Source organism: Acinonyx jubatus, chromosome B3, assembly GCF_027475565.1.
Source record: "Acinonyx jubatus isolate Ajub_Pintada_27869175 chromosome B3, VMU_Ajub_asm_v1.0, whole genome shotgun sequence".
Classification (NCBI taxonomy): domain Eukaryota; kingdom Metazoa; phylum Chordata; class Mammalia; order Carnivora; family Felidae; genus Acinonyx; species Acinonyx jubatus.
Genome location: NC_069386.1, coordinates 118,238,911 through 118,258,607, shown reverse-complemented (window position 1 = coordinate 118,258,607; position 19,697 = coordinate 118,238,911). Strand labels below are relative to the sequence as shown.

At 46.9% G+C, this 19,697-nt stretch overlaps 2 protein-coding genes across 6 annotated transcripts in view; one reads left to right on the top strand and one right to left on the bottom strand.

Moving 5' to 3' along the window:
• The first annotated feature begins 26 nt into the window (after positions 1-26).
• Positions 27-9,666, top strand: ERG28 (ergosterol biosynthesis 28 homolog). Its single transcript, XM_015071621.3, has 5 exons — positions 27-176; positions 2,753-2,916; positions 5,644-5,734; positions 8,676-8,794; positions 8,923-9,666. Exons 2-5 carry the CDS (start codon positions 2,784-2,786, stop codon positions 9,000-9,002), a joined length of 423 nt encoding a protein of 140 aa, XP_014927107.1. The 5' UTR covers positions 27-176; positions 2,753-2,783; the 3' UTR covers positions 9,003-9,666.
• A 1,909-nt stretch (positions 9,667-11,575) lies between these two features.
• Positions 11,576-19,697, bottom strand: part of FLVCR2 (FLVCR heme transporter 2) — a 57,245-nt gene continuing 49,123 nt past the window's right edge. Inside the window, exons 7-11 of one of the 5 annotated variants that reach the window (XM_027066208.2) lie at positions 18,440-18,545; positions 18,178-18,289; positions 17,543-17,598; positions 17,187-17,289; positions 13,704-13,718 (exon numbers count right to left, since the gene is read on the bottom strand). In XM_027066208.2, the coding sequence (XP_026922009.1) occupies positions 17,236-17,289; positions 17,543-17,598; positions 18,178-18,289; positions 18,440-18,545 (328 nt within the window). In that variant the 3' untranslated portion in view covers positions 13,704-13,718; positions 17,187-17,235. The other 4 variants (XM_015071614.3, XM_053224751.1, XM_053224749.1 and 1 more) reach the window with 4 other exon arrangements.

The following is a 19,697-nucleotide window of genomic DNA, read 5'->3' as shown; positions in this document are numbered from 1 at the left end:
AAAGCCGGAGCAGCCAATCAGAGCGAGGACTGACGGAAACGACCCAATCCTGGTGCCGGGCTGTGGGCGGGGGCGAGGACAAATGGCTCAGGTGGACTCCTCGCTGGAGCTGTTTTGGATCTTTGCTGCTGCTCTTCCTGCTGCTGCCGCTGCTCACCTGGGGGTCCGGTCACCAGGTAGGCGCAAAATGGGGAGAAAAGAAAGGGAGGCATTTTTGTGCCATCTGATTGAGAGGATCCGGAGAGTCTGGAAAGATAGAGGTGGGGTGGAAGGAAGATCCCTGGGAGGCAACCTTCTGGGGGACAAGGGGTTCGAGAGACCTTGAGAAGGAGGGAGCTAGACTATGAAGAGGAGGAAGGCATGGTAGGTTCGGGAAACCAATGAAGGAATGAGCAGGCACTATGAGCCTAGCCCAGGGCAAGGACCCTTCACTTTCTCATGTAATTCTCACAATAACCCTTGCGATAGGTATTTTTTAAGCTCCATTTTGCAGATTTCTCACCCAGGGTCACACAGGTGCTGAATGATCGGGGCAGGATAGGAACCTCTCTCTCTCTCTCCTGACTAGTTTTAACGCCACACCTTTGCCGGGCCGGGCCAGGAGAAAATTTGAGAATAGATGCTGGATACTTTAGGAGGCCCTAAAGCTTTAAGGAATTTGGGGGAGAGCGATTGGTGGAGCAGTTCGGAAGAGTGCTGAGGTTCTGCACTCATCAGCTATCGTGGGGACTTCTAAGAGCTTCCGTGAGATGGGCAGAAGTTCTCTCAAAGATGGGGCCTTCCATCAGGCTTTTCTGACCCTGGGAGGTGAAATCGCGAGTCTCCTACTGAGGAATGGTGAGAAAATAAGGAGGCGGGGGGGGGGGGGGGGGGGCAGGGGGGGAGGGTGGTATCTTGAAAGATGAGGGAATCTTGGCCCATGCTGTGACGCCTGTGATCTCCAGTAAAGCTCTCTTCTCTCTGGACTTCAACTAGGTCCACTGTTGTGATCTACCATTCCCTGAGGGATTCGTGCTTCGTCCTCTAGAGCTTTTCTTTTTTCTTTTCTTTTTTCTTTTCTTTTCTTTTCAGTGCTTCACACTGTCAGGCCATTGCTGACTTTAATATCTATTTCAACTGTGTAGCTTAAGACACTGAAACTTCTGCCAGAGTGACAAAAAAAAGCCTGATTATTTATCACCACTTCAGGCCCAAGAAGTTAACCTGACAAAAGATAAACCGTGGGGAAAGCCAAAAAGCAGCCCAAAACAAAACAAAACCACAGTGAAGATGAGAAGTAGTTCTATTACTAAATTCTTAATGGGAGTTTTATTTAAACCAAGTAGATTGAAATCATTGCTCCTCAAGGGTTCATTTTTTTTTTAAACAAAAAGTATACCATGTAAGTACTTTATATACAACTTTGAGACAGAAGTGGATATAGTGTGTTTGTCTCCCTTAAAAATGGAAATTTCATTAAAAAAAAAAAAACTTCATCAAACTATTCTCAGGGAGGCAGTATTGCAGTGTGAGTCCAACAGATCATGGTTTGTATCTCCACTCTGCCATATATTAGCTGTGGAACCAAGCAAATCCCTTAATGTCTCTGTGCCAGCCCTCATCTGTAAAATGGAAATAGGAATAGTGCCTACCCACCTTGTTTAAGGATTGATTAAATGAGATAATGTACGTTAGGTGTTTGGCAAAGTGCACGGCCTATCCAAGTGCCCAATAACTGTTAGCTGTTACTCTTTCTCTTACAACCCAACACCAACATTGCTGTTTCGTTCTCTGTGTAATTTTCCTGCTAGTTCTCAAGTCACGGCAGCTTATTTATTTTTAACTTTTATATCATTTAGCTTATGGAGCCTGATGTACCTGAGAACCAGAGTAGGAAAAAATCTGAGAGTGTAAATATTGCCCGTACTCCACAGGTTCCACGCTAATATATAAGGCTTGGAAGGATCTGTCATCAATAGCCCGGCAGGTAACCATTGGTAGATTTACAGTCATCTTTGAGCCACTTGCCTTAAAAAGAATGACATAAAAAAACTAGGCTAGGAGTAAAGATAGCAGAAGACTGATTCCAACCAAGAGAAAAGGCTAACATTGTGAAGTTGCTTAGACAAAAATAAGTACTGTGTCACTTATTGCAAAGTATACTGTTGATTCACCACTATTAGTGTAACTAAATATTGAAACCAGTTTCTATAAGTCTTACTCAGAAGTCCATTTTATCACTGGGCATATGGGTGGCTCAGTTGGCTAAGCATCCGACTCTTGATTTCCACTCAGGTCATGATCTCACAGTGTGTGAGATCAAGCCCCAAGTTCATGAAATTCTCTCTCTCTCTCCCTCCCTCTCTAAATAAATAAACTTTAAAGAAAAAAGAGACCATTCTATTAATTTATAGTAAAATTTGTACACCTCCTTTTCATCCGTTCCCTTTTTCTCCCCCCCCCCTTTTTTTTCTTCTTTTTTTTTTTTTTTTTTTTTTTTGGCTAGGTTTACCATTTCCAGCCCCGGGCATTATTTAGCCTTTTTCACTCTAGGTAAAGGTTAGCACCCTTTGGTTTGGGGTGAAGTAACAATAATATGTCAAGATAACTGAGGGTAGATGAGCCTCAGAGACTTAGAAAGCAATTCACAAAGTGATTGCCCAGATAAACTTAGTACAGCCTTCATGAGTGGGATACAGGTTAACTACACAAGTCAGAGAGCTCATGGTTGAAGTAGACTAATTGTCTCACGTTTTTTGCCTTTGTTTCCAAGGCAAAGAGCCCTCTCGGGTTGGCCGGAAGTCATGAGCCGTTTCTTGAATGTGTTACGAAGCTGGCTGGTGATGGTGTCCATCATAGCCATGGGAAACACGCTGCAGAGCTTCCGAGACCACACCTTTCTCTATGAAAAGCTCTACACCGGCAAGCCAGACCTCGGTAAGAAGTCAGAGAATTGCCTCCTTTGCGGGAGCTGCCTAAATTGTGGTTCCTAGGCCAGGCCGTCCATGAGAACCACCTAGGAAATTTAAAAACGAACAAACAGCACAGCTGCCCGTTTTCTTCTCCAAACTTATTTCCTGAAACTTTTGCCCCACCCCTGAATGGGACCCAAGGGTGTAGTTTTTCCTAACTTTCCAGGTGATTCTGATGCTGGCTAACCTAACCTTTGGCGGCCAGTGGAACAATAGACTTTGTGGATAGCACTTGGCCCTCTTCCCCCCAAGCTTGTCTGAATACCTTTTCATTCATTTTATACTGCCCTATACGTTTTACAGGCAATACAAAAAGTATTACAAGGGCAAGTGAGGAAATGGAATTATTTGGTGACTCTGGGATTCCCCACTAGAAAGCTATAAAGAAGCTTTTCATATTATCTCAGCCCTCTTCAGAAACTAGGTTGTGCCCCAAATGGTTTATATTCTGTGTTGCAAATGGCAAGTTATAAAACCAAAGTCTTCCCAAACCGTGAAGAGCCCCTGAGATGATACCCGACATTCCTCTGAGCTGGTCTCCCAAAGTGAAGCTTAGAAGGCCTCTGGTGGCCTGTCCCAGCTTCCTGAGCCTCTCTGCTGAGACCATTTTCACATTTCAGCTTGCGCTTCCTTGCACCGATGTGAGGGGTAGTGGTGTTTGAGCTGCAGGATCATTTCACGCAGCTGACAATTCTGTGTCACATTTATAGCTAACCCAGATTTGGGCCCTGACCTAGCTCATTTTTCTGCAACATCTCCACATAAAGTGAATCTAAGTAGGCTAAGGCTCATTTTGAACAAAACTCAAGTACAATAGGAGTAAAGAACCTGGAAGAGTGGGTGGGACAGTTCAATTTTCACCCTCAAACACTGCCTTCTGATGACTGTAGATGCACAGGATTGCAGAAATTACCTGGTCTGGTCCTTTTTTTTTTTTTTTTTTTTTTTTTTTTTTTTTTTTTTTGAGAGAGAGAGAGAGAGAGAGAGAGAGCACGTACAAGTGGGGCAGAGAGGGAGAGGGAGGGAAAGAATCTTAAGCAGCTCCACACTCAGCACAGAGCCTGATGTGGGACCGTGAGATCATGACCTGAGCCAAAATCAAGAGTCAGACACTTAACCAACTGAGTCACCCAGGCACCCTTGGTCTGATCCTTTAAATTTAAAGTTGAGGGGCTGACTTCGGCTCTGGTCATGATCTCGCGGTCCATGGGTTCGGGCCCCGCGTCGGGCTCTGTGCTGACAGCTCAGAGCCTGGAGCCTGTTTCAGATTCTGTGTCTCCCTCTCTCTCTGACCCTCCCCCGTTCATGCTCTGTCTCTCTCTGTCTCAAAAATAAATAAACATTAAGCAACAGAAATTTGTAGAAAAAAAAAATTTAAAGTTGAGAGAGAAAAATCTAGGGGTCATGTGATTCACTCAAGGGCATATAGCTGTGCAAAAGAACTGTGGGTGGATAGGTGGGTGTCTTATCTCCAGCCCAGAAGTAGAGACTGTCTTCCCCCCCTCCTAATCTGGGGGCTGTCATGGTACTCTGCTGATAACCACAGTATTCTGGAGCATCCCGTAGAATGTCACTTGGTGCCTAGTGTGGTTAGGGCTCGTGAGATACTCCACTTTTGTATCTCACTAACTAGAGATATTTCCTCAATCTTTTCATCAGAAAGGCTATCAAACTGGTTTATAAAAATCACAGCTTTCCAGGGCCGCCCACTAGATATTTGGCATTTGGAATTTTTTCCCACCTTACTACCACGTAAAGGCCTTCAGGGTTATGAAATTAGTATCACTGTCTGGTTTTCCAAAGGATGGAAAATCCTTAAAGCCCAAATAAACATTAATAGACCTTTCAGGTATCAGTCTTGTCCCTTACAATTTCTCTTGCTCAGTAGACCAGCAAAGGAAAACTTTCACTGTTGTGGCGTTCCTGGCCACAGGATGCCTTAGATAAATGGCTGTACATTGCAGTCAACCCAGAGAGAGATTTTTAGAAAATACTTCATGCCCAGGGCCTACCTTCAGAGAATATGATTTAATTGGTCTGGTTCCCAGGTCTTGGGAAATGGATAAAGCTTCTGTAGTTGACTCTAATAAACACCCAGGGTCAAGACCGCTGCTATGGAGGACTATGATCAATACTTTCAGGACAAGATACTTAGTACAGCGGTATCAGAACAAAGCCACCAAGAGCAGGGTGGCCACAGCAAACACCAAACAAGCAGTGTTTTGTTCCAGTACAAAGTGCACAGGATTTCTGAGTCCTCTCCTGCCTCAGCCTTGAAAGCTTACACCGCCTAGACATCTTGTATTGACAGACCACTATGTGCAACATTCCCCCAAACGTGCGCTGACCCACGCTTGCTGGACTTCACCAGCACCTGAGTGGCTTCCAGGGCAGAGGCATAAACTTCTGCATTCAGGAGTTATTGCCTAAGTGGGCCCTTCGTTGGGTTTCTCCTCTTGAAATTCCCCCACCCAACTGTAGACATGTGAAGAGGAGCTAAGCCGTTCTCATTCTGGAATTCCTTCCATTCCTTCTAGTTCCCATGTGTAGCACCAGAGCCTCCCCTCTGCCCAGCCAAAGAGAGTTCAGGCTTAGCAGCCTGCCTCCCGTGAACCACCAGTGAGGTGAGAGGAGTTTGGAGGGAACCTCACCCCCCACCCTCTCAACACTCTTGCTTTTTCCTACTATACAGTGAATGGCCTCCAAGCTCGGACCTTTGGGATCTGGACCCTACTCTCATCAGTGATTCGCTGCCTCTGTGCCATCGACATCCACAACAAGACGTATGTAAGGGAAGAAAGAGCTTAAGCATCCCTTGTTGGAAATCAGGTGCCAGGCATATCCAGTGTGCCCCTCCCCTTGGAGACCTGCTAATGTTCATACATTAGCCTAGAACATGGATAATAAAACGTTAATGGGTTCTATTCTTTCCAAGCCAAAAAAACATAATAGGCCTAACAGGTCTTTGAAGTTTGAAAATTCTTTGGAAGTCGGTAGCAACTGGCTATTACCATTGACCCAGTGGCCTGCAGCACATCCCTCCACTCCTTTACTAAAGAATCAGCCTTTCTCTGCTCCAGAAGTAGAGTAGTGTGCTCTTTTTAGAGCAGCCACCCACATATACCTTATTCTCACATTCCTCAAGAAGTAGGAATGACCAAAAATCACAATCCATGCGAAAAGGAACCCACAAGTAAACTGCTGTGCGCCTATGCAGAGTCCATATGTGAGGGTGAAAGAGAACCCAGGGCTCCTAACATTCTGCCTCTAGGGTCGTCACACTGCCGCGGACCATTTGCAGAGGGTCATAGCCTCCTGTCTACATAATGCTGTAACCGGTGCTGACCACTGGAGGGGGCTCAAGCTTCCTTTCCAACCGTCCTCACCACAACCAAAGTGGAAAGTTTGCTCCAGTCAGTGGCTAAGGCCACCAAAATACCAACCTCACACTAAAATGTTTTTCTGTCATATCCAAGCTCTCAGCATTTGGGAAAAGAGGAGGTGATGAAATTTACCGAACACCTCTGATTATGCCAGGAGCTTTTAACCACATGACCTAGCAGCCCTGGGAGATAATGGTTTTCATTCCTGATTTTGCAGATCTACATATTAGAGACCCAATTAATTTGAACTGAGGAAGGCCAACTCAAGTGGGATTTGAAGCAATGCTATTAACCCTGCGATCTCTCCCAACTTTTTAAATTTTTTTTTAATTTTTTGGAACTTGAAACTATAGTTTGACTTGTTCTAGATTGACATGTATTTTTGGAAGCAGTGTGGTTTAGTGGAAACAGCCTGGGGCCCAAGAATGAAAACAAGAAAATGGGCTCTTGTCTCAGTTCTCCTGGTAACTATTTTTGTAGCTGCAAGTTGATTATACGGTTGACCCTTGAACAACATGGGGATTAGGAACAGTGGCTCCCTATAGTTGAAAATCCACATATAACTTTTGACGCCCCCCAGAACTTAACTACTAATGGCCTACTACTGACCAGAAGCCTTACTGATAAGAAAGTCGATTAATACATATTTTGTACATTATCTGTGTTATATATTGTATTCTTACAATAAAATAAGCCAGAGAAAAGGTTCTTAAGAAAATCATAAGGAAGAAAAAATACAGTACTGTACTGTATTTATCTTTAAAAATCCACATGTAGGGGCGCATGGGTCACTCGGTCAGTTAAGCATCCAACTCTTGATTTCAGCTCAGGTCAAGATCTCACAGTTCGTGAGATGAGCCCCCTACTGGGCCCTGGGCTAACAGGGCAGAGCCTGCTTGGGATTCTGTCTCCCTGTCTCTGCCCTTCCCCTGCTTTCTCTCTCTGTCTCTCTCGAAATAAATATTTAAAAATCCACATATCACATAAAAGTGGACCCTTGCCGCTCAAACCCATTTTGTTCAAGGACCAGTTGTTCACTTTCTCGGCATCTTGGTCTCTTTATGTATAAGATGAAACCGGTATATCTGTTGTATCTCTCAAGGTGACTGGGAGGGAGTAAGAACTGACTAATTCCTTTAAAGACCTTTACGTGATAAAGAATTGCCAATAGGTATAAGAGGTGTATCTTTCATTTGCTGTGCTTTTGGAATGAGACTTACCTTATCATCACCCATTCCTTTCCCCTTCTTCCAACACAGGATAGCCACAAATGCCGACTCCTGTTTCTAGCCTTTTTTAGCCTGGGACGCTGGTCCGTGTTCTTCTGATCTACACTGGGATTCTATTGCCTTCCTAACCAGAAATTCAAATTCAGCAACCAAACATACGTATTTACTGACTGTATAAAAACATACACAGGAATGATAAAAATCAAATTTAACATATCAGTTCCTTCTGGGGAGGGAGGGAGGGGGGCTTGGGGAGGGGGTCCAGGTGGGATCCAGGGTCCCAGGGTCCCAGGGTCCAGGATACACAGAATGCTTTAACTGATTACCTGTAATATTTTGTTTCTTAGTAAAAGTATCTGAAGCAAAAATGTCAAAACATCCAGATTTGCTGGAGCAGGGTATTGGTTGCATACAGGTTAATTAGAATATTCTCTTATCAACAATGTTTTGTATGTTTAAGGTATTTTGTAATTTTAAAATTTTCATAGTTAAAAAAAGATATCTCCAATCCATGTGGTCAGTCGTCCTATAACCTCTTTTCCACCTCTTGGTCAAAACGGAGGAAAGAGTTCTCTTCCCATGAGATTATCACTGTGGCCTCCACCATTTTCCTAGGCTAAGATACTAAATAACCAGCCCACGTTGCAAGAGCGTCTAAAAGCCCCACAGAGGTCCTTGCTGCTCATGCCCCATTCAGGCCCTTCACTCTGTGGCATCCCTCGTATATACCTGCCAGGTGGGTGTGGACTACAGAGCCAAGTGAGTAGAATATGTAAGCGTGATTGATCTGAAACTGTCTATACTGCTAGGATTGCCATAACCCAGACTCGCTTTGCTGTAGCTGGCTTCACCACCTTGCCACGACTCAGAGACCCACTCTGGATGCCTGAACCGCACTCTCAGTCTAGCAGTGGAAACCTTCCGTTTTGCCCTAGTAGAGGATAAATCGATGTGGCCGAGCAGATAGGTCTTTCTCTGGCCCAAGTCTCCTCTCCCTTTAGCCATAATCGCCTCCCTGGGTTGGCTTCTGTGTGTGCAGAGCCAGACCTCTACTCTTCCTCTGCGCCCCACAAGCATCGCCTCTGTTCTCATGTCTGTCTGCTCCCTTGTAGGCTGTACCACATCACACTCTGGACCTTCCTCCTCGCCCTGGGCCACTTCCTCTCCGAGCTGTTTGTCTTTGGGACCGCAGCTCCCACGATTGGCGTCCTGGCACCCCTGATGGTGGCAAGTAAGCATCCGAGCACCCCAGACCTCTCGCAGGAACTGCACCCTCGGGCTGGGGCAGAGGGCAGACCCACAAGGGTGTAAGAAAGTGCCGTGCCTGTGTCAGCCACGAACCTTTTCTCTGTGTTGAAGGTTTCTCGATCCTGGGTATGCTAGTTGGGCTTCGGTACCTAGAAGTAGAACCAGTATCCAGACAGAAGAAGAGAAACTGAGGCCAACGTTACCAGCTCCAAGACTCCATCCTCCACCTTTGCTGTCCCCTACCTTTATCCTCCCTCCTCTTTTAGTTCTTCTTTTCTGCACCATCCTGAGCCCTCTGACCCCCTGCTAGCCTTTTACGTTTGGGGTTTTTCTTTAATAATGTTTACGATACCGTATAACTTTCATATGATGTGTACGAACAACTTAAAGAATCATTTTAAGGTGGATACCCCATACCTTCCCCCAGACCAAGAAATTGCCAGCACCTTCGAAACCCACTGTGTGCCCTTCCTTCACCAGCAGCCTCTTCCAGGACCCTTTTCCAGCCTTCTGCTTTTTCCCTTTTCTTTTCATCCCTTCATCTGACTTGCGTGGTGGGAACACGTGAACTGTGAAACTTACAGCTGCTGCCTTGCCCAGAGCAGCAGCCTCCAAGGGCTGCTTCGGGGTTGCCCTCCCAGGTCGGGCTCCTCTCTGCTGCTGGACCCGAGACTCTGAACCATCCGAGAAACGGGCAGTTCTTCTAAGAAGGGCTCCCCTGTGAGTGAGCATGGCTCATATCCTTGTGTCTACAAGTGGATCGGGGTTGGAAGAGTCTGGGCTGTTTTTAGACCTTCTGGTCAGCTGTATTTGTGTAACGAATTTTGTAGTAAATAGAAAAACCCTGTGCTTGGATCAGTCCTTGTACTTTGACCTTCCCTAAGCCAGGAGCGCTCCTGCCCTCCTCTGAGCTGTAGCAGAGGAGAATCGGCAGCATTTTGTGGATCAAATACACCATAATGAGTAGGACAGCTCAAGGACCCAGGCACACCTGGCTGCCGCTGGTGCGTCTGGTCACTTGTTCATTTCTCCTGAAGTCCAGTCTGCCTCTCCTTCCCCACCTTCAAGATTCTGTGTTCACAAGTGAACGGTCAGGAGGACCCTTTCTTGTTTTCTTTCTAAGGAAGAAACAGTTTCTTGAGAAAGCAGAGTCAGAAAATAGCATGGAAGGAACAGCTGCCTAACCATGGAAAGGAGAGCTTGAAACCCCAATGATAATGGGCTGGAGCAGGTAGTTGCCCTCCAAACAGAATTCTGAGGGGCTCCTCACTGGCGGGGCCCACACGCAGTGTGTAGACTCAAGAACCCATTCATTACATCAACAAAGGATTTATTGAACATTTAACTCCAGGCCAGACACTTGAGAAAGAGAAATGATGTCCCAGGCAATGTCCCTGTTCCTGTGGCCCTTGCAGTGAAGTCAAGGTAATGGACAATCAATAAAGCAACACACGAAAACAACTTCAGACGCTAAGAACTCTAGAATACAAGGTTTTAGGGCGCTGGGTGGCTCAGTCGGTTAAGCGGCCGAGTTCAGCTCAGGTCATGATCTCACAGTTTGTGGGTTCGAGCCCCACATCAGGCTCTGTGCTGACAGCTCAGAGCCTGGAGCCTGCTTCCAATTCTGTGTTTTCCTCTCTCTCTCTGCCCCTCCCCAGCTCGCACGCTGTCTCTGTCTCTCTCAAAAATAAAATAAACGTCAAAAAAAAAAAAATTTAGAATACAAAGTTTTATGATCAAGAAGGTAGGGGGTGCACAGTTCAGATTATCAGGAAAGGACTCCCTGAGGGGATGGGATTTGAGCTGAGCCTTGAATGCCCAGGCATTAGATGTCTTCATATAGGAGGCAGACATTTAGGGCAGAGGGAACAGCATCTGGAAGGTAGGAACCATCTTGTTGAAGGAGTAAAAACCAAGTAGAGAAGTTGGGAAGAGAAAGGTGAGTGGTCAGGGAGGCAGGGGACTTGCAAAGGCAGGATAGGAAGCTTAAAGTTAAATACTTTAAGCTTAATAAATACTTAAATGGACTGGGAATTCTCTATCAGTTAAGGCTTTTTCGGTGAAAAGAACAAAACTGTCTTAAACTAGCTTAAACAATAAAGATAACATTGGCTCACAGAATTGAAAAGTTCAGTGGATTATAGGCTTCAGGAATGGTTTGATCTGACTCCGCTCTGCCCTCCTGTGTTGGTTTCATCCTCAGGCTGGCTTCCTTTATGGTGCCAAAAGCGGTTGCAGCAATACCAGGCCTCACATGCCAACACTACGTCTAGAAAAATAGTTCAGGGATACAGACTATCCCTCCCTCACCAACTACTGTTAAGGAGGTAGTAAAAGCAATGATTTTGCAGAGTTTGCATGTAAGTGTAGATCCACATGGAGCCCACCTAAGAAAGTGAATTGAAAACATGCATGAGTTGGATGCGGATCCTCTGAGCATACGTCATAGAAATGTGATTCCAGATGAGCAAAGACAAGATCCCAAAGGATCCAAAGAGACGATTTAGAGTAGTTGGAAGATATTATGAATATTCTATTTCTTTAACCGCCCGTCTTGGCTCCCTTCCGAGATGATTTAAAGTAGAATCTGTAATGTCTCTCCAGCTAAGAACTGCTAACAGATAATGGTCCCAGAATGCCACAGACACAGTGCAATTTCCAGGAAAGAAATGCACAGAAAGCCAATAGCAGCATGTCCAGATCACAGTACGGGATGAACGCACCTGGGAAGGGAGAAGTGACAGTTGGCCGGACAGATCAGAAGAAAAGTGGCAGCACCACAGCAGATGCCGAAAGCGTGGACTCTGACCAGGGCAGGATGGTACAGTCCTAGAACAAATACTTCGGCCACACTTTGAGGCAGAGCCAGAAACCACAGTGGGCTCTGTATCAGCGGTTACCCCGAGTGGACCATCTGCAAATATACACAGCACAGAAGGCGGTCAGGGTCACGTGCTGGGCTCCGGGTTGCCAGGCACCACGTAGGCCAACGTTCACTTTTACTGCCTTGTCTTTAAAAAGTAACCCACTGGGATGGTAACATCTGCGTAAACAGAGGACCCACCTCCGCAGAAGGCCACAGGAGCTGCTCCTCTAGCCCCAGCCCCTCCCACACCGGAAATGGGCAAGACTCTCATTCTTGTGCCAAAAGGCACCTCCGCCCCCACCTGATGACAAGGCGGACCACTCGGAGAATCTTTTATTGCCTTAAAACATCTGTCATTACAAACAGAAAATACAAATTATGTTCTTAAAATAAAAGAACGAATGGATCTGGTAAACATTCTGTTAAAGAGTTTGAAGAAGCTGAAGAGTAAGCACCTTTCTCCTTATCAAAAGTAAGACACGCTTTCTCCACTTCGCTTCCACCCCCAATCACTCCCCCCACCAGAAGTGTGAACTTCTTCTATTACCCAGAACGTACACACACACACACACACACACACACACACACCTACCTGGCTCCCCTCAGGCAGTGGTCCGGGCACCCCAGCACTGCTGCCAACCGACCCAGGCTGCTCCCGTTTGCCAAGGCTGGGGCAGTGGCCACAGTGAAACAGCACCATGGTCATGATCACAGCTGTTCACCACGCAGGAGAAATTACTGAAATGTCTTATTTTCAGGGGACACCACCCAAGGCCATGAGTAGAGCCAGACAGCAGGCTAGGCAGGAGAGGAAGTCACCTTGGGTTGGTTTAAAGGGACTCCCTTTAAATTCACAATATCTGATTTAAAAAAAGATTACTGCTGGAAGAGGGCAGGAAGAGGGGGTGGGTGTAAGAATACTGTCCCCTCCGGAGGCAGGTGCACTTAATTCAAGCAGACTCACTTCCCATTTCAAGGGCCAGCTTTCCTTCTGCCCCTTTCCTCTCATCTCGCAGAAGCAGCTGTGGATTTCTCAGCGTGGGATGAATCAAGGTTAGCTCTCAGTAAAGGTTACAGGAAGTTGGCTGGGATTTCCCTCCCTTCAGAGAAAGCAAGTGCGGAGGCTGATGAAGTTTCTCAAGGTAGTGTCCCATGAAGGCATCAGAGGTGACTGTGACCCACACGGAAGTCCCTGGGCAGAGACTCTGTACAAAAGAACTTAGTCCCAAATCAAGCTACCACGGTCCCCGAATGCCTTCACAGGTGCCCTCACACACCTGGGCAGCTCACTCTCCCAAATGGGTTTCTCCTTCATGGCCACAGCAAAATTTCTGTCAAGTTTATTGATGTTTGGTTTGATCAGCTCTTAGGAAAGGGTTTGGAAGCAGACCCCAACCTCAGGCCAGGAGAAACGAGGCCGAGTCCTGACGGCTTCGTTCTGATGCAGTTTTTTTCTTATGGTGCTTTTTCCCACAGAACATCAGCAGCTGGGCCGGTGACCCCCAAATTCCCCTCATCCGGAGCAGCTGCCTCTCCTTAGGACTGGGCTTCTAAGGGTCTTAAGACACTAGAAAAAGTTAGTATCCTGAATAAGCTTCCTTTCCACGATAATTTCGCAGGCTCTCTCTTTGCAGGATGGAGGGGAAGGGGGAAGACAGGACAGCACCGTTCTCCACCAGCCTCTCTCAACACCAGCTCCCGTAACCCACGAGGGGGAGGGGGCGGGAATGGGGTGTGCATTTGGTGAAAGGTGCCATCGTCCCCAACCAGACCATGCAAGCTCTTGAATGGGTTCCAGGAGGCAGAGGCACCGCCATCCAAGCCACAGATATTCCAGCCGGTTCCCTCCAAAAGCTGCTCCGGTGAAGACCTGTGTGCTGGCAGTGAATGCTGACCGAAGAGGCGGGGGGGGGGGGGGGGGGGGGGGCGTCGGTGTTCCCTGAGTCGCCACCACCTTCTCTCAGAAGTGCTCCTCAGACACAATGGTGGGTACTTTGTTGGCATTGCTCTCCTCCTCCTCCTCCCCCTCCTCCTGGAGTTTCTGCAAGGCAAAACAAGCAGGCAACCCTGTGGGTGAAGAGGGGCAAGACTCCACCTGGGCCGGAACGACTGCCTGTTAGTGACCATAATCAGTGGCAAAGTGGGAAAACCAAGAGCCAGAGGCCCCTCGGCGGCCCCAAGAGTAAACAAAGGGAAGAAAAGCAACCAGTCCTTACCAGCGTGCCCTTTAAACACACACCATCACAGCATCCTCAAAGAAAAAAGCCAAGAAAGCCATCTCTCTCTGATGCCACAGCGACCACAAACCATCCTGGTCCAAGTGCCATTCCAGGCTCCCTCTCAGGAATGAAATAGCAGAGCCCGCTCTCCTCCCCATTCTGACAGCCTAAAACTCATCTGGACTGGCCACCAAGGAGCTATCCAAAGTGCAGGGTCTGCAACTCCCACGGAATTTCTGACTACCTTCCTTTGGAGGCAGCCCCCAGGACGAGGAGTATTAGGATAATGTGCAGGGGATGGATGCATCGAAGAGAATCTGTATAAAGGCAGGATGCATATAAACTCACTGGCTAAAAATATCTCTATACCCTTTATACCTAGAGAAGAAGACTTGGGGTCAGTGCGGCTTTGACTTTCTCGGGGAAAGGATGTGAGGTGGGGTTGGAACTAAGTATGGCCTGGAAGTCATCCTGTGGGGTCCCTAAGTCCATGTGGTGCCTTGCTTCTTACCTCGAGTGTGCATCCAGTTAGGGAGAAGACCTTGGCACAGGCCCAGCCCTGCCCCACCACCATTCAAGAGCCAGAGGAACATCTACAGGCCCAGCTAGAGTCCAGTACCAACTGGACAAATGGTGCTTCTCCCCCAGGGACTGTCTTGAGGCTAACGTACCGTCAACAGCTTTAGAAACCCAACATCCCCATTCTCACTTGCTAATTTTTGGGCCCCAGGTCAACCTCAGCCATGAGTAGCCTTCGTTCAGGCAACCAGCAGCCTGCTTAAGTCAACCAGGCAGCCTCTCTCCTCTCGCGGACACACACGTGTGTGCCCACACATGCCTGCCCTCTCCAAAGCTGGCACTTTGAAATCACAACCAGAAACCCAGCTTAGTGGGGACAGAAGTACAGCCACCGTCTGTTGGCTGAGAACTACCAACTGGAAGAAAAATGGAAACCCAAACCAAGATTTTCATCATCGAGGTTGGTCATTAGCCCCAAGCCAGTTCTGTCTCTTTTTTCCAAAACTGTACATCTCATAGATTAGAAAGAGCAGCTCTGGCCACATCTGCCGGGCGCCCTGTCTTTTTACCTGGCTCTGATGATGAATTCATGTGGCGGTGGCCGGGTCTCACTTACACTGACTGCCGTTGGGTTTTAGTGTTGGGCTCCAGTGGAGGGATGCTCTGTAACAGCCCTGGCTTCCCTGGGTGTCAACCCACCATGACTCTGACCTTCCCATACCAATAAGCCTCCTCAGGTGCAAGTGAGGTCCAAAGATGCATGGTGAGTTATCCAGGGACACAGACGGTTAAGCACGATCCCCAGATTTGTCTCCTCTTCCTACTCAGTGCTATTTCCAATACCCCATCCAGAAGGTGAGTAAGCCAACAACTCCAACCTTGATTAACAAACCTGGTCTATGTGCACCAAGATGCCGCTGCAAGAATAATGAAATAGTGGAACAACCTAAGTATTAAACAAGAGGAAAGGGAAATAGAGAGTTGTAGGATGTAACTGGGGGAAAGTTGACAAGCTAACATTAAGTAAACAATCAGTTTGGGAAACCAATATGCACAAGCAAACCCAAAGAAAACAACTTTAACAACGGACTATAATGTTACTAGGTTATCTCCGGGTGCTAGGATTAACAGGTGACCTTTTCTTTCCTCGTGTTTGCCCATGTCTGCCAACATAAACACAGATTACAGAGGAAACAAAATCTCTTATCACTTGACACAATATGTCACATTCCAAATTAAAACCTTCTCCCAAGAAATCTCTCCTGTTTTGTTACCGGCTCTCCTTTTTTATTACCCAGGCTCACTATATATTCACCAAAATGTTCTAAACCATCGTTTCCTGTACATGGGCAGAGGTGAAAGCCCATCTCTGCCGTGGCAATGCCACAGCCCTCACGCCAGTCTGGAGAATGGCATTTCTGCTCCAAGTCTTTCCCTGCCTCCCCGCTGAATTTACTGCTCCCTGCTGCAGCCTGCCAACTCTACAGCGTGATATCAGAAGACAAATAATAGAGAACTAAAGGTTATCATCTATCTGCCAACACATATCCTTACAACGCTAACTATACCTCTTTCAGATACCATTTTTTGCTTTGAAAAATTGGCAAAGTTTTCCAAAACGATATATCCTCAACATTGGTACTCATACACTGCTGTAGCAATACAAATTGACAGTTTTGATAGTACCTTTCTAGACACCAGTTTGGCAACACGTATCAAGGTCTTTAAAATGTGCGTGACCATGGATCCATTTCTCAAGGAAACACTGTGCTTAAGAACACGCGCAAAGATTCAGCCTCCGGGACGTTACTCACGATATTGTTTATAACAATGATTGGAAACAACCTTAATGTCTACAGACAGGAAAACTGTTAAATCATGGTTTACCCATGTGCGCTCATTTAAACACTGTGCAGTCATTTAAAGCATGTTATAGGGGCGCCTGGCTGGCTCAGTCGATCGAGCGTCTGACTCTTGGCTTTGGTTCAGGTCATGACCTCACAGTTAGTGAGTCTGAGCCCTGTGTCGGGCTCTGCGCTGACAACATGGGCCCTGCTTGGGATTCTCTGTCTCCCTCTCTCTCTGCCCCTTCCCTGCTTGGGCACGCACTCTCTTTCAAAAATAACCATTAAAGAAAAAGAAACTTGAAGACAAAAAAAAAGTGTATTGTAAAAGAATAATGACCTGATAAAGTGTTCACAACAAGTAAAAAAAAGCGATAGAAGATTCCATTTTTCTTTTAAAAATATTCACATATCCATATATAAATATAAAATATATACACATACATATTCTATGTAGATATAAACATTTAAGTAATTGTAAAACAACCAGCATTTCATCTCTAGGTGATAATACAGGATGATTTTTAAATTTTGTATGCGTTTCTGTATTTTTTAGTTTTTCTACTAAGAACATGTATTACTTCTGTAATAGGTTTTGGGTGTTTATTTGTTTTTTAAGTAATATCCCACTTTTACTCCTCACATTTGAAATCGCTTTCATCCTGGCTCAGATCTGATACCTAACATTTTGGTTAAAATAGTTCCCAGCTGATTAAAGCAGTTGGGAAACCCTCTTCTGTTCTAGATCATACTCACTCCTCCCCCTATATCACCGTCAGCTCTTGCTTCCTGACTTCTGTTAGAGCCTTACTGCAAGTCCACTGGTGCAGGTCCCTTCATCCCCATGGCACTGCCTAAGGGGCTGTAACCTGCCAGGAGAGCCACTGATTTGAGTCCACCACCACTGTGGTCGAGGTAGGCTCCCACCTTTCCTCTCCAGCCACTGACCCCAAGGCTGAAAGCAGTGGGACTTGTCTCAGGATCCAAGGAGTGGGCGCTGCTCAGCAGACTGTGACAACAGTGACGTGCTCTGGGGGCCACAGCAGGGAGGCCAGGAGAAGGGAAGGAAGCAGAAGAAGAGTCCGGGAAAGAACAGCACAAAAATCGTGCTGAAACACCCACCAAGGAAACTCTTGGGCACCATGTTTATGCGAACTGAGCTGATCTCACAGCATCCAGAGAACCAGCCCACTCTGGGAGCCCCCTGGGCCCACCCACGCTGCCACATCCTCAAACAAAGCTTGGGACCCAGCTCTCAGCAAAGCAAGCTCCCACATACTCACATTCTCAGGAGTTTCTCTGTTTGCTTTCTGCCTCCGGAGATCTGCCCTAATGAATGCTGAGGTCAAGGGATTGAAAAAGAACAACAGAGACACAAGAGTTATTAAGGAGACCAATGGTCAAGTTCACCCAAGAAAGGGAGCCCTCATTTTCCTAAGGGTCACCTACTTCAGATATTCCAGGGAAATGGGGGTTCCACCTGCCAACTTGATAAAGCCTGGGGATCACTGATGTCCCTGAGAGGCAGAAGCCAATGATGAAATTGGCCTTCATTTATAGATCACTAATATTTGCCAGGGAGTTTGCACACATTGCTCTAATCTTCACAACAACCCCCATTTTATAGATTAGGAAAGTGAGCCTTCCAGAAGTTCGTCCACTTGCCCACGGTCAAACAGCTATGGAGGTCAGTGTCATAGTCTGGGATGCAAACAAGGGTCTTTTGGTACCAAAACCCAGGCTCATTCCACTAAAAACAGGCCTCTCAAACATATTTCCTAACAAGCCTTCCCTTCTGCCCCTCTGCATGTGTATCCCCCAATCTGTATGATCAGTCAAAACACTGAGGTCTCAAATTGCCAACAGCCTAAGCCCATGAGCAGCCTGAGCATCATCCTGTTCTGAGGCCCCAACTCACCAGTGAGGACTGCTCCAAGGGTGAGGAACACACACAGAAAGATGTTCCCGGGCATGGTTCCATAGTTGTCAATAATTTGACCCTGGGAGATGGTGAAGATGATCCCGAATACCTGGAAAGGCACCAAGAAGACTGGAAACAAGGGCCCAGCCAACTAGCCCACAGAAGAACTGAGCCGCCATGATGCAATGCCTGTGACAGCCAAGTCAGGTAAGGAACAAAGAGCCACTGCTTTGGGGCCGCCACCAAATAAGAGCCCTACCTGGGCAGACACATTAAGGAGGCCAGACGACATGCCTTCTGATTCTGGGTATGTCAGTTCCACAGCAAACTCAAATCCCAGGGGGAGGTAGCCGGTCATGAAGAAGCTGAAGGCCGATCACAGAAACAGGTGATGGAGAACTTCAAGGACAAGGAGGATAAGAAGCCCACCTCCTCCCTTAGAACTCCTTTTCCTGTTTCATTTCTTGCCATCAAGACTTTTCAGGCCTTTGAATAATCAGGCCATCCCCCAGATGGTCATACCAAGGAAAGAGATACCCCTGTAGGTCAGGAAGAAGTTCATATGTAGGCTTCATGCTCCTGAGGCTCCTGGAGTCCCCTGCTTCCTCTAGTTCCAGCCATCAGTTAAAGACAAGGTCAATGTTTACAGAAGGGATGGGGATGCCTGCAGTGTTCAGCCCTCAGCTGCGAAATTCTGTGTCAAAGGTCCATAAGCCCTGTGCTGGGAGTGGGAAGTCCCTGGACACTGAACAGCATCTCCATGGCTCTTGAGACCTAGAAGGAGGAGCTCAGAATCCTCCTTTATCCCTCTGGAGAGTCGCCTGCTGAGAAAGACTGGGTGTCTGTCTCTGTCACCATCTCTCTCTCTCTCTCTCTCTCTCTCTCTCTCTCTCTCTCTCTCACACACACACACACACACACACACACACAGGAAAATATCTGGGATGTGAGGCTAAGCAGAGATCCCTGTGGAAGGTGTGCTGTTTCCTAGGCTTCCTCATATAACAGGTCCGGAAAATTCCAATTCTAATTTCTTACACCTGCACCACACTTCATGCTGCTTTCACATCTATTTCTCTCTCGCTCCTTGCAACAACTCTACAAGACAGGCCACTCTCATCTTCTTTTAAAGATGCAGAAACTGAGGCTCAGAGCAGTTCACTGATGTACCTGTCATCAGTCAGCGGCAGAATTGAGACAAGGCCCCGGCTTTCTGATCCCTAGCCCTGTGTACTTTCTATGACTCCACATTGTCCCAGGCAGAGCTAAAAGAGACTCCGAACATTTCCTAGCCTCTGTGAGGTCTGTGAAGGACAAACTCCATCCCAATAGCATGGAAGCCCTATTAGACAGCCTTTTGCAGTACTACACATTAACAAGGCCTCTGGGCAAGATTTCCACATCTCCAGAGGTCAATGAGAAGTCAGCAAAGAGATCAGTGTTGCTTCCAGGATGTCGGCACCTCTAGGAGCCATGGGATGCTGCTTCCCAGTTAAACAGTTTAGAGGTGAAACTTA

Bases quoted from the DNA above. Each gene is read 5' to 3' on its own strand.
- ERG28 (XM_015071621.3), top strand. From the start codon at position 2,784: ATGAGCCGTTTCTTGAATGTGTTACGAAGCTGGCTGGTGATGGTGTCC. The intron at 2,917-5,643 runs GTAAGAAGTCAG...CCTACTATACAG, and splicing joins CACCGGCAAGCCAGACCTCG to TGAATGGCCTCCAAGCTCGG. The intron at 8,795-8,922 runs GTAAGCATCCGA...TCTGTGTTGAAG, and splicing joins GGCACCCCTGATGGTGGCAA to GTTTCTCGATCCTGGGTATG.